Raw genomic sequence first — 14639 nt, 5'->3', positions numbered from 1 at the left:
TTTAATTTCAGTGAAAGTTGAATACAATGGAAGTGTAAATACAATGGTGTATTTACAACATAAATTTAAATTTTATATATGCTTTTTAATTAACAGATTAAATAAAGTAATGACCACATTACAAGGTACTTTTAAGATATTCATGTCTTTGAAATTTCACTTTGATGAATTTGAAAGGAAGCAGAAATAAATCACAGTAGCTAATGACCCTAATTATTTTTAATGATATTATCTAGCTCTTCAAATGTGGAAATTTCCAAGAAATCTGTCCACCTATAAATTCATTTCATATCACTATATTTGATTACGTGTATGTTTTCTCTGTGAGTATTTTTAGTTGATTTTGCTGCTTGCTTTAATATTTTGGAGATGAGGAAAAAGTCTTCTCCACAATCTTTGACTTCAAAGTGCTTTATCCAATGCTCTCTAAGAAATATTACTTTTGTGATAGTAATAATAAGTGAGTAAGAAGAACAAAGAGTGTAGTGTTGTGACACATCCACAGTGAAACAATGAATAAGAGGTAGAGATAGTACTAGATTATAGAATATCAGCACAAAATGTCACCACATAATATCAGCACATATCTGGATGTGAATAAAGTATTTGTTTCTGTTAAAGTATTAACAGTAATTGCTGAACAAGTATAAAGACCATTATCTTCCTACCACTAATTGATTCAGGACATTCCCTCTACCAGAATGAGCATCATTTCCATTTTACCTCCCTAGTCCAGTGGATATTGATTTGCTCCTGGGATGCCAGAACCTCTACCCCTCCTGTATGCTCTAATTTACCATAACCTTCTTTACCCTCTCCTGGCATCCCAGCCTGAACCCCTCAGGTTTGAGTTACCTTAACATTTTCTGGCAATGGTTTGTTCTGGGTCAGCCCCACAGCAATCAAAGCAACTACAGCCATGATACAGGAGAAGCCAAGGATGATCAGTATATTTCTGGAACAAAAACTCTTCAGTTCAGAGTCTAAAACCAAGAGCAGAAAAGAAAATATCAACAAGAAATCAACAAACATTGATTTCCCTCCACTTTCAGTAAGTCTTATGCTAGATATCTGGAGACATCAAAGATAGATAAAAGTAGGGATCCCTGGGTGGCGCAGTGGTTTGGCGCTTGCCTTTGGCCCAGGGCGTGATCCTGGAGACCCGGGATCGAATCCCACATCAGGTTCCCGGTGCATGGAGCCTGCTTCTCCCTCTGCCTATGTCTCTGCCTCTCTCTCTCTCTCTGTGACTATCATAAATAAATAAAAATTAAAAAAAAAAAGATAGATAAAAGTTAATCTTTATCCATACCACACTTGCAGAATAATAGGGAAATAATTCAAGAACAAAGGGATTTGTTCGTCCTGTGGTAAGGGTCAGACTGAGTTAGTGGCTGTGGTAAGGAGAATAGACAGATTCAGATCAATAACCAGGTAAGGAATGAAGACAGTGAAGAATCCCAAACTGGCAGTTTAATGGGTCATACCAGTCTATGAGTGTACAAGAAACAACAAAAAAGCAAGGATTACCCTCATTTTTCAAATCTACCACAAAATGTGTAAGATGTTAAGAAATATTCAGAATATATCATCAAACATCAAACTCCCAACACTCTATGTCATTTTCTGGCTTGACACACCCCTTGCATTTTAACCACACTTATATGTTGTAATTGGTAATGGTGTAGAGGCTGTGGAGTTTTGAACATTTCATCATTCACATTATCTCATCTATTCTATTCGTAGTCTCAACCTGTCATAGGACATAAAAAAAACTCCAACCAGAGAATAAAAGGCACAAGTTACTTTGATCATTACAAACAGAGAATATAGCAGAAGTGAACAAGAAATGGAAAGCTGTCCCATTCCTTCCATTCTGAGAACTCACTCTCTTCTCTCAACTTCCCAAACCATCCCTAAACTTTTTTCTTATGCTTTGGGAAAGAAGGGTGGGATAAAGCAATAAAGAAACACGTAGAATGAGACGGGCTCTGCAGAATGGAGTACATTTCTCTAAAGACAGGGCATAGGATTAAAACAGCTGAGATACCACCTCACACCAGTGAGAATGGGGAAAATTAACAAGGCAGGAAACCACAAATGTTGGAGAGGATGCGGAGAAAAGGGAACCCTCTTACACTGTTGGTGGGAATGTGAACTGGTGCAGCCACTCTGGAAAACTGTGTGGAGGTTCCTCAAAGAGTTAAAAATAGACCTGCCCTACGACCCAGCAATTGCACTGTTGGAGATTTACCCCAAAGATACAGATGCAATGAAACGCCGGGACACCTGCACCCCGATGTTTATATAGCAGCAATGTCCACAATAGCCAAACTGTGGAAGGAGCCTTGGTGTCCATCGAAAGATGAATGGATAAAGAAGATGTGGTTTATGTATACAATGGAATATTACTCAGCCATTAGAAATGACAAATACCCACCATTTGCTTCAACGTGGATGGAACTGGAGGGTATTATGCTGAGTGAAATAAGTCAATCATTATATGTTCTCATTCATTTGGGGAATATAAATAATAGTGAAAGGGAATATAAGGGAAGGGAGAAGAAATGTTGGGAAATATCAGAAAGGGAGACAGAAGATAAAGACTCCTAACTCTGGGAAACGAACTAGGGGTGGTGGAAGGGGAGGAGGGCGGGGGGTGGGGGTGAATGGGTGACGGGCACTGAGGGGGGCACTTGATGGGATGAGCACTGGGTGTTATTCTGTATGTTGGCAAATTGAACACCAATAAAAAATAAATTTATTATTAAAAAAAAAACAGCTGAAAGAGGAGCTCAACTGACTCCCCCCTCTAGATCTCCCTCTTGAAAAGCAGCAGCCACCACTTGCTGAAACAGGAGCTCCTCCTCAAGCTTCTTGAACAGAAGCTTAATCCAAAGGACTGGAACTGTATGCGTCTCCAGTCTGTTCATCAACTTCTAGAATCTTGAACTAGTCTTTACCCATCATACCAAACAGTACAAAACTTAGGAGAAAAAGTTTTAGCAACCACATTAGCTACTGCTTCCAGACACAGGAACAATAGATGAAATATATAGCACATCCCCCCTTCTCCCTTCCCAAAGAACCTCAATTTTGTTCATATATCTGCCACTCTCCCCAATTAGTCCACATACCTCATGGGAAAAGGATACACTCCACCCCCTGCCCCCTGGCCCCTGGTTCAGGGTCAAGCCTGAATGTTGTGCATAATCTCATTCCCTCACCAATGATTAGTTCAACAATAGATATGTACCCAAAAATGACCCATGAAGCCCTGGAGGAAGTCTGCTGGAACAAGCAAATCTAGGAAAAGAAAGGCAGCATTCTTGTCTTCCTCAGACATTGCCTGCCTGGATAAGATGACATTCAATGGTGGTAGAACTGAGAGATGGACAGAACTTGAGTCTTTGATAGCATTTAGAACTGCTAGAACAATAATCCCTACTCCAATCTTCCTATGAGACTTATGCTTTGACCTAGTTAGAAGTTTGAAGCCATAACATCCTGATATTACTGGTATTGCAGAAGTCTCCTGTTTGATGCCAGGGCTCTGGAATCTGGAAAAAACAACAACAACAAACCTAGAATACCTGCCTTAGTTCCCAAAGTGATGATACTGACAAACTCAGCTTTACTTTCATCCAAAGTTTTCTAACTTTGGATGGACAATTACAAATCTAATACCTAAGAGTAGCACATTGCAGCAGTTTCTATTTTAGTTGAATTCTGAATGCTTTACTTCCTCAAGCTGTTCCAAAAATATGTTATTTTGTTTTCATAAATATAATAATTTTGCTATCCCATTTTCCTTCCACATCTATTTGGGCACCAATCTTAGTAGTGACAAAGACCAATACAGTCCCTGCTCTTTTTAGTTCACAATTTGGCTGGAGAGATAAATAAACCAGAACAGAAGTCATAAATCAGTGACTCCAGGTCATGATATGTATTAAGAAGAAATTAAAACTAAGGGATGTTATATAGTTTAATGGAAATTAGAACCAAGGAATAGGATATGCAGCAGAGCTGGGGTGAAAGGATTCAACTGATGGTCATGAAAGCCTCTCTGAAAAGTGACATTTGACTGAGACTTGGATGATGAGAAAACATCAGCTACGAGGAGGTGTAAGAACATTCCAGAAAGAGGAAACAGCAGCTGCAAAAGCCCTGAGGTAGGAAACAGCTTGACATGACTCTGTCTTTTCCATTTCCTAATGAGATTATTTACTAACATTATTATTCCTGAACAGTTGGAAATATGCTTTTCCACATTTGCCCAGCTTTTGTAATGACATCCATATTATTAGACTATATCGATATTCTACATATTGTATCATAACAATATTCATCATATTGTTATTACTGATATGATAAGAAAAAGAACTTAGATCAGAGAGAAACTTGAGTTATTTTTTATACACAATTTTAAAAATCTTTATTACCAAAAAGAAAAAAATAGGGGATCCCTGGGTGGCTCAGCGGTTTGGCGCCTGCCTTTGGCCCAGGGCGCGATCCTGGAGTCCTGGGATGGAGTCCCGCGTCGGGCTCCCGGCATGGAGCCTGCTTCTCCCTCCTCCTGTGTCTCTGCCTCTCTCTCTCTATGTCTATCATAAATAAATAAATCTTAAAAAAAAAAAAAGAAAAAAAATAATGGCTAGATTTGTTTTTCTTGTAACTGGCTGGATTACCATGTTTTCTATAGATTATGGCAAGTAGTTTTCAAAAGCCCTTATCACGTGCAGGAAGCCAGACTCTTTTAGGAAATAGTACTAGTAGGAGCCCTGGGTGGCGCAGCGGTTTAGTGCCTGCCTTTGGCCCAGGGTGCGATCCTGGAGACCCGGGATCGAATCCCACATCAGGCTCCCGGTGCATGGAGCCTGCTTCTCCCTCTCTCTCTCTCTCTCTCTCTCTCTCTCTCTGTGACTATCATAAATAAATTAAAAAATTTTTAAAAAGTTAAAAAAAAAAAAAGGAAATAGTACTAGCCATATCACTAGACGTGGGGATCCAGTCGGGACTTAGCTTGGATGTGCTCATAAAAAGGGAACCACTTAGGTTACTGCCCCCTCTTCTCTGGCCCCCAGACCTCTTTCTGATGCCATGACTGCTATAGTCAAATTCTGTTTCGGAAAATTAACAGTGACTGTCTCTCCTCCACTTCCCTGAAAGGCCTTTGTTTACCTTGTGGATAAAAGAAATTCAGTTTCTATCACACAATGTGAAGTGGCATTTCAAAAAACAACTTTAAGAAACACTTCTTATTTAAATATCTAATAGTAAAGTGTTGTATTTGTTTTCCTTTGAGTTGTCTCACTCTACTAGAGAATTCAAGACTACCAGTTCCCTTCCATTGTTTCCCTTTCATATGAGGAGCGAGAAAATGTTTCTCTTTAAGGTGAAAGTCAGGTAGAAAGTTCAGCTCTTCACCTAAGGGACAAAACTGAAACCCAAGCTTTGAGAAAACAGATTGATTTCAAGCCAATTAGCTATGTCAGAGGAAAAGAACAACAACAACAACAAAAAAGATCTTTTAATTCTTACATAAACAGCCATCCTGACATCTATAGCTAGCATCCTATTAAAGATCAAAATTTAATTTTGTCCTTAGTCAAAATTGTGCTAAACAAAAAATCCCAGCCATCTCTACTTCATGATACCAAAGATGTAATATCTTAAAATTTTACTCCATTAATAAAAATATTTGGAGTGTTTACAGATGTCGTGGGTTTCCGGAAAAACAACCAAAGTTTTACTCTGCAGATCCGGTGTGACTCACTAGTTTCAGACCATTTCCAGTTTGATGGGTCACATCTGACTAAGCTTGGCTTATCACATAGAGAAGAGCAAACACAGACAAACGCTGGAGGATAAACACCAGTAGAGTACTGTGGTCCTTCCTGTGGGCCTTCACAAAGCCAGGTGATGGGGCAGCCACTGAAGTTAGGGACTGACCCCTAAGCTGGTCCCAAATCCCAGCATCGAAGTCCCTGCAGCATCTTGGCTAACTTTCTTCCTTTCCATCAAGTAGTTGTTCTTGGTGACACACATTTAGATTGTTCTCACGCTCTGGGGCTTTAAGATCCTTTCTCAATTTCTCCATTCATTCCAGACATCTTTGACTCTTCCTCTTCTATGGCAATATCCACCCCCACCCTGACCCCCACAGTCATCTCCACCTCTGCTACAACAGCCCTTTTTAGTACTCCTACCCTTTCCAATGCCCTTCCCTATTAGAATCTATCCTTCTTGTGGCCGCAGAAATTTCTCATAACAACATTCCCAGGGCTCTACTGGATCAGGAATTTAAGGTAGCTTCCTGCAGGCTGCCAAATGAAAGCCACACTGATCTGCCTAGACTTTTCAGCCCTCTGGAGATGTAAGCCATTCCTATCTCACCAATAAGCAGATGTTTTTCTCCAAGATCAAGCCTGACATTATGACCACTAGAACGTACCCTGCATGCTAGGACTTTTCTTCTGGCTTGTTCATTTCTGTATTTCCAGTTGAACGAATACATGACTTTTGGATTCTGACTTTTCCATCACTTAGAATTCTATTCCCCTCTTTCTCTACCACATACTTTTTCTTGTCTTCTTTAAAATCAAGCTCAGTAAGAGGCTATGTTCCCCTCCATATGCTTCCAGTAGTTCTCTCTCCATGTGCTGCTTCTAGATACTTCATGGATTGACCCATTTGAGTTTGGGAGTTCCATAGCTATTGTTGGGGAGGGGCTATGCTTCATTCGTCCTTTCAGTTAGTTACTCAACAATTATTTATGGAATGCATTATACTGTGCACCAGCCCTGTCCTAGGCTCTGAGCTGTAGCAGTGAATAAAACAGATAAGCATTCCCATCCTTATGGTACTTATATCCTAGTTTGGAAGAAAAGACAATAAACAAGATAAGTAAAATGTATGGCATGTTACATAATTATAAGTGCTAAGGAGAGGGAGAAGCAGGAAAGGTGAAGAAGAAGGATAAGTTGATTAAGAAAGGCCTCTCTGGGCAGCCCGGTGGCTCAGCGGTTTAGCACTGCCTTCAGCCCAGGGCGTGATCCTGGAGACCCAGGATCGAGTACCACATCAGGCTCCCTGAAGGGAGTCTGCTTCTCCCTCTGCCTATGTCTCTGCCTCTGTGTGTGTGTGTGTCTTTCATGAATAAATAAAATCTTAAAAAAAAAAAAAAGAAAGAAAGAAGGCCTCTCTGAGATGGTAATATTGACGACAGTCAAGAGAGTTAAAAAGAAGGTATGCAAACCTGTTGGGCAATAGCAGTAAGGGCAACCAGGCCACATGTGCAACAGCCCTGAGGTGGAAAAGTACCTGGCCATGAGATCGGTGTGGCTGGGGAACAGTAAAAGATGGTCAGGTGGGTAACTAGGTTGTTTGCTTGTAGGACCTTGCAGGTTCCAGCAAGGGCTCTGCCTTACTCTAAGTGATCTGACTTATTTCTAGTCATTTGTATAATCTACATTCAGCACCATACGGGTAAATAAGAAATCATCAAGGGCCTTTGAAGTCCCTAGAGAGGGAGGATGTGGCCTTTTAGGCAGCACACACCTGTTTCTTGTAATGAGGTACTGAGGCTACCTCCATGAGGTGAGGTCATAGGACAATCAAACAATCAAGCGTAGATAGATAATGGTTCTGTTGGAGCAGAGTCTGTGCCAAGACTAGGGCTGGTAAGATGAATCCAGGAGGAATAAATACCATTACATGGAAGGTCTTCCCTATATCTTTTGGTCTTGGTGGATCAGGACTAGAGAATCTTTGCTGAGAGAACATCATCATGAGGGGTCACCAAGCCAATACTCACCAGGATCCATGAGCAGAAAGTTAAACTCCACGGACTTTTGAAGGGTGGTTCAAGCTAGAGCAGAATCCAGACAAGCTCACCTTTGCTTAGCCTCTCTAAGACTTTCATTTCATTTCTCCATATGCAAAATGGGAGTCATAATAGTACCTATTTCATAGGGTTGCTAGGTAAGATCCAATGAGCTAACAATATATAGCAGCCTACACTTCAAGAGCCCTCACTGTATTCCAGATTCTGCTCTTAGCTTTAAATATAGCCACTCATTTAACCCTCCTGACAATCCTGTAAGGTAGATGTACTATTATCATCTGTGTCAGCCTCCTAGGGTTACCACAACAAACTATCACAAACTTGGTGACTTGAAACCACAGAAATTTATTCTCTCACAACTTTGGAAGTCAGAAGTCCAGAATCAAGGTGTCAATAGGGCCAAAGTCTCTGGAGGAGATTCCTTTCTTGCCTCTTCCAGCTTCTGCTGGCTCCTCGTGTCCTTTGGCTTGTGGCTGTATCTCTGCAATCCCTGTCTGTACATGGCCTTTCTCTTTGTGTCTGTGTAGGTCACATTTCCCTCTCTTTTCTCTTATCAGGACATTAGTCATTGGATTAAGGGACCCTATATCCAGGATGATCTCATTTCAAGATCTTTAATTACACTGGCAAAGACCCTTTTTCTAAATAAGGTCAGAATTACAGGTACTATTATCATCATCATTATTGTCATTTTACAGCTGAGGAAACTGAGTCACTGAGAGGTTAAGTGAGTTGCTGAAAGTTACACTGATGTAGATATTGGGACTAGGAAGTATTCTGGACCCAGAAGCCAGGATTTTAACTCCTCAACCACATGACTAAGGCTTAGAACAGTGCCTGGCACACACTAATAGTTCTGTATGTGGGAGCCACTCCCATCATCCAGAAGTGAAAAGTGACTGATTTTGAGGATTTGGCTGGAGGGGTTGTTGGGACTGTTGTCACAGACGATACCAATGTTGAATCTTTTAAAATAGATTCTTTGGTACATGATAGTTAGAAGCTTGGAGCTCAGTAGTAGAGGTTGAGATTGTAATTCCCCAAGAGGTTAAGGGACTTGCTCAAAGTCATACATCTTGCAGGTAGCAGAGAGGAATTTTATCCAACTCTCTCATGTCCACTGCCTCAGCCATGCATTAGGGATGTGTAGAAATTACTCAGCTTTGTTCCTTGACTCAGTGCAAAAGAATTCACTTCGAGGTCTGTTCATATGTAAAGATCTTACTCCATCTCACATTCCCCATATTTTCTCAATAAATCTAGAGTCAAGTTTGAGGACATAACTCTGGGAAACGAACTAGGAGTGGTGGAAGGGGAGGAGGGCGGGGGGTGGAGAGGAATGGGTGACAGGCACTGAGGCGGACACTTGACGGGATGAGCACTGGGTGTTTTTCTGTATGTTGGTAAATTGAACATCAATAAAAATTAATTAAAAAAAAAAGTTTGAGGACAAAGCAGTTTAATTTGGTGGGGGTTTTTTCCTGCCTGTGTTTTTAAGTCAAGGAAGTCAGTACAATATCAATAAATACACAAATGCTAAAAATAAACTGCAAGGCCTCAATGATGATCAGTTAGTTAAAAGTCAAAAGACAAACGAGAGGGAGGGAAAACACAATTGGCTCAGGCTTGGGAGACCTGAGCAAGAATTAGAGGGGAAGGGAAAACTGGGTGATGGGCATTAAGGAGGGCACATGATGAGATGAGCACTGGGTGTTATACTATATGCTGGCAAATAGAATTTAAACTTAAAAATTAAAAATTAAAAAAAAAGGTGGAAGATGAGAATGGAAAGAGATGTAGAGTTGAATAATTGATTACCCATGTCCTGTCCCACTGGCCTCTTGAACCACAGACTTCAGAGCAAGTTATTTGATTTTATTTATGATCTTTTATTCCTAGTCTTTGAATGTCAATTAGCTGGTTAATCTCAGTCCACGGCTTTTTAGAAAAGGAGTGCATTTATCTTAACAAATAGCCTGGCTGATCCTGAGTGAACCCCTTCAGAGGCTCAGCTTTGGGTGGGAGGAACCCATCTCAGGACACTAGGCGGTGGAAATGGGAGTGGGGTGTAGAACAAGCTCTTCCTGCAAATAAGATTCTGTCAACCCCATGCTCCCTACCCCACAGTTCTTGCTGTGACCTGTGCTCTTTTCAGATTAGCAGCAAGTAACTGACTTTGCACTTGCTGTGCCTGACTCTAAAATGTTAATAACAACTACAGAAATCAAATGTCAGCAGGGGCTCTGTGTGGGAAATAAGGAAGCAAAGGAGTCCCCTTCCTCACTCTTCTCCTTACTTCCTCCCACCATACTATCTACCTCCTCACTCATACCCCTTCTGGCCTCTCCTGAGGGCTGCATGGAGCACAATAAGTCTTTGTGGTTATCATGGAATTCCATATTCAAGTATAGCGCTGGCAAGGAGGAGGGTTGTTTCCAGCAAAATGATATCACTGAAACCGCAGACAGGAATTCCCTGTGTCCCAGCCAACAAGTGTAACAATCTCGTGTATTGACGGTCTCTGCAATAAGTACATTGCTTCCACTACATGAATCCTCTTCCACATCTGAATTGAAGAACTGCACCCTTGGGACTCTACCCTTTCTCAAAGCAGCTGCATTTGCAAATAAGCTTTGGTTATCTGTAGCCAGTGAGACAGACTAAGAAAATCTGTACTGGCCAAATATCACCAATATGGGGCAACATTGACGAATCTCAAAAGTATAATACTAAGTGAAAGAAGATAGACTCAAAAGGCTATATAAAGTATGACTTATATGATATTCTGGAAAAGGCAAAACTGAAGACAGAAATCAGAGCAGCGGATAGAGGTTCAGGGACAGAGGGCTGACTATAAAAGATCACAAAGGAACTTTCAGAGATGATGGAAATACCCTGTATTTTTATTGTGATGGTAGTTAGATAACTATACACTATGGATAATATTATACAGGCATGAAAAAAATTATGCTCTATGAATGTTGATGCAGACTATCTTTGAAATATTTTATATGGAAAATGTACAGTGTGTTCTTATTGAGTAAAGACAGACATCTCTGGAAGAATATGGGTTTGCTAGGACACAGGACTCAGCATATAGTCATACTCTCAACTAAGATTTATTACAGTGAAAGGATATGAAGCATCCGCAAGGAGGAAAAAAAGCATGGGACTAAGTCTCAGGGAAACCAGGCAAAAGTTTCCAAGGGTCTTCTCCCACTGGAGCCCACAGGACATACTTAATTCAACCAGCAGTGAGCTGGGACAAGACATGCGAAATCTTGTCAATCAGGGAACTCCCCAGGGCCCAGGGCTTTCACTGGGGGCTGGCCACATAGGCACCTTCCATTCAGCATTTACCAATATTCCAGACTCCCAAAAGGAAAGCAGGTACCCAGCACAAACCATGCTACCGGCACAATCCAAGCACAAGCCATCCCCACGAATCCTCAGAATGGTGAGGACCCTTCTGGAATCCAGATACATCCAAGGAGCAATGCACCCAGCAGGTCCCTTCAAGGATAGCAGTCTCACACCTACATGTTGATTCCTTTCTGCACTGAGCAATTCTTAAATATTTTACCACATGATTTTTCTTACTCCCTCTTTTTTCTCTCCTTTCATTATCCTCCTTCCTTTTTTCCTTCCTTCCTCCCTGATTCTCTGAGTAATTTAAAATTCTTAATAGAAATTCCTAAAAACCCAAAGGCTTTGAGCTGAAGAAAAATTTATAGAGAGTTTCCAGTTTGGAGTAAAGAGGCAAAAACACTGGGAACTCAGAAGGTAGGGTATGGGTAAATAGGAAGTTGTCCATTGGTAGTTAGATGCTGACTTTGCTGATTCTCTACTCACTCTGCCACCCTGCTGCCCACTCACCAACCTGATCAAGCAGCCATCTCTGGGCCCCCACTTCTTCAGTTTTCCTAGGTCTGTGTAATCTCTTTTGTATTCTTTGGGGCAAAATCGTCAGGTGTAACTTGGCCAGACTTTGGGTGGGTTCAGAGCTTTATTTTGAGGGAAACTTGGCATCTCCTCTCAGGCATCTCTGTTATGTAACAGTACAAGAGGGAACAGCTCTTTGTATAAGATATGGTCAAGTTTCTAAATGCCCCTGGTAACTTTGTCATAGATCATCAGTATCTAAGCAGCTGGCTCTCTTTCACTATCAACAGAGTATTTGCACTTTAGACACTTATGTGAGAACTCAATCGATTAGTATCTAGTTCTTGTCAAGGGTGTAACAAATTATATTTGGGAGGAACAATCTAAGAGTTCCCTAGATTTTTTTTTTTTTTAAGATTTTATTTACTCATGAAAGACAGAGAGAGAGGCAGAGACACAGGCAGAGGGAGAAGCAGGCTCCATGCAGGGAGCCTGACGTGTGACTCAATCCCGGGACCCCAGGATCACGCCCCAGGCCAAAGGCAGACGCTCCACCCAGGGATTCCCCCCTAGATTTTTTTTTAGCTTATTTCCTGTACTCATTCAATGAGGCGGAAGGAAGGAGGAGTTAAAGAAAGGTCCTTGGACCTTGGAGAAAAGGTGTCCTCCTAGAGCAAAACTAGTAAGACCAACAACACATAACAGATGAGAGCAGCACCTACCAATATCAACACCACTTTTTAAAAAATGTATGTTCAGCCCTGTTGATGTGGGAAACAAAGGCTGAAGAAAAATTATTAAATTTCCTTACTACCTACAGCCCACTGACAAATCCTTAAAATAGGCAGAGTCACATTCCTCTAGGGACTCAGCTGCTTCAATGTTAATACTTTGCTAAGGGCAAAAGGCAATCTTAGCCCGACCCCCAGGGTCCTGTAAGTCTACTTTAACATATAAGAATTCCTTTAGAAACTTCCTTTATCTCTGCCCCCTCCTCTCCAGATACATGTTGGCAATCATCCTCCAAGTATATGACCCACCCATATACATCTGAAGAGTCTCATGACTGAGATTTTACTAAACAGTAATAAATGACCCTTTCTAACAATAGCTAGCCCCCTCAGGATCCTGGAAATCTTGTTTGCAAAATGCCTGGGAAGCTTCTGCTCTTCTTAATCCCCTCCCAACTTTAAATATATAATGGGCCAATTAGACCCAGTCAGCTATCTTACTTGCTCAGACTCATAGAGGTAGGCAGCCAGACAAGAAAACAAGACTTGGTGTGGGGGGCAAAGCAGACAAGAGTGATTCCATATGCTTTCTCTTCTTTGGAATTATCATATTGTTCTGAGTGGAAAGGAAAGTATCTCCACCTCAGCAAAAGCTCAGGATACCACACAAAAGGTCCTTGGAAATGATGGCTAAAATAGTTAAATTCTTTACAGAAATTCTTGCAAACCCAAAGGCTCTGGGGAACACAAGAGTTGAAGAGGAAAATTTTACTCCACCTTTTGGGAAAGTCTTTGTTGCCTAGAATTGACCTCTGGGAATGACACACTGGTAGACCCATCTTTAGGGATGGGATTAAATTAGATAACAAAGACACTATCAGGCCCACCCTGGGAGTCTCTCTCTCTCTCTCAGGACTGGGTGGGGAAAGGCCACTTCTTCTCTTCTTAGAGCTTTGAATGAAACTGGTATGTTCATTCCACTTCTCTTGCTTCCCGCTCTCCCCCTCAAGCATCTCCATGTGACACATGCCACGAAGTTCTTAAGATTTGACTTCCTCTAACTTTTTTTTTCCTCCTTATACTCTGTGCTTTCCTAAATTCCATCTCCTCGCAGCCCATCCCTCCTTGATCTACCACACCTGGCTTCTGTCCCACCACTCCACTGAAGCCACTCACAGAAATATCCAATGGATGCTTTTCAGTATTTACATTTCCTGTAGAATTTGACACTGTTAATTTCTTACTACATATAGTTTCTTCTTCCTTGGCTTCCATAACACCAGGCTCTTGTAATCATCTTCCTATTTCTCTGACCCCAACTTTGCTGGCTCCACTTTCTCACATACCCTCTAACTAGGAACATTCTGTAATGTTCCATCTTGGAACCTCGGATCATTTCATTTTATACACATATTCCCAACTCAGTGGTGATGACTCCCTAATCTGAATGAAGATGACTCCCTAATCTTATGGTGAGGATGCCCTCATCTATATTTCCAGTCCAGAACTTTCTCTTAAGCTCCAAATCTATAATTCTGTCACCTACTGAACATATTTGCTTTCATGCTCTACAGCCAAAATCACCATGTCTAAAACTTAACTTTCTCTTTCTCGCTTAATCTGCTCAGTGAAGGTCCCACCCATGCCACCAGTCTCCCTAAACTCCTCCCTCCAATCAAACATGCACACACACACACACACAGAGACCCTCCAAGTTTTATTGATTCTACCCAGTAAATAGTTCTCAAATCCTTTTACTTATCTCCTAATTCCTTGCCCAGGCTCCTACAACAGCTTTCATAAAAGGTCCCACATCTGGCTCTTCCCCTTCCAATCCATTCTCTACTTTAGAGCTAGCATGATCATCCTAAAAATGCAAACCTGATTCGACAACCCTACCAGTGTGAACTTACAATTCTCTGAGCAATATGTCTCAAAATAAAAGTCTTTAATGACAATTTTGAGTCCATGTCCCAGGTACAGCTCAAGGTGTTGGTCTCCACTTGGGCCCTTCTTTTTCATATCCTCACACCACAATGTTTCTGCTTCTTTCTTCTGCCTAAAACACTCTTCCTTCCTCCCTTCTCTGTGTAACTCTACCTTATGAGGAAATTGAGGCTGAGAATAAGCAGCCTCCAGAAAGCCTCTTCTTTGCATCGGTCTCATGGCACCCACCC

General features: G+C 41.3%; 1 protein-coding gene across 9 annotated transcripts in view; it reads right to left on the bottom strand.

Moving 5' to 3' along the window:
• ENTPD1 (ectonucleoside triphosphate diphosphohydrolase 1) overlaps positions 1–14639 on the bottom strand; it is a 135636-nt gene that overhangs the window by 48350 nt on the left and 72647 nt on the right. For 7 of the 9 annotated variants that reach the window (XM_072739639.1, XM_072739644.1, XM_025991162.2 and 4 more), the window contains one exon: positions 856–983. The exons of the other annotated variants lie outside the window; for them this stretch is intronic. In XM_072739639.1, coding sequence (XP_072595740.1) covers positions 856–921 — 66 coding nt within the window. In that variant the 5' untranslated portion in view covers positions 922–983. The remainder of the gene's footprint in view (positions 1–855; positions 984–14639) is intronic. 9 annotated transcript variants of the gene reach the window in all.

Source organism: Vulpes vulpes, chromosome 15, assembly GCF_048418805.1.
Source record: "Vulpes vulpes isolate BD-2025 chromosome 15, VulVul3, whole genome shotgun sequence".
Classification (NCBI taxonomy): Eukaryota; Metazoa; Chordata; class Mammalia; order Carnivora; family Canidae; genus Vulpes; species Vulpes vulpes.
This window is presented reverse-complemented; position numbering and strand designations above follow the sequence as displayed.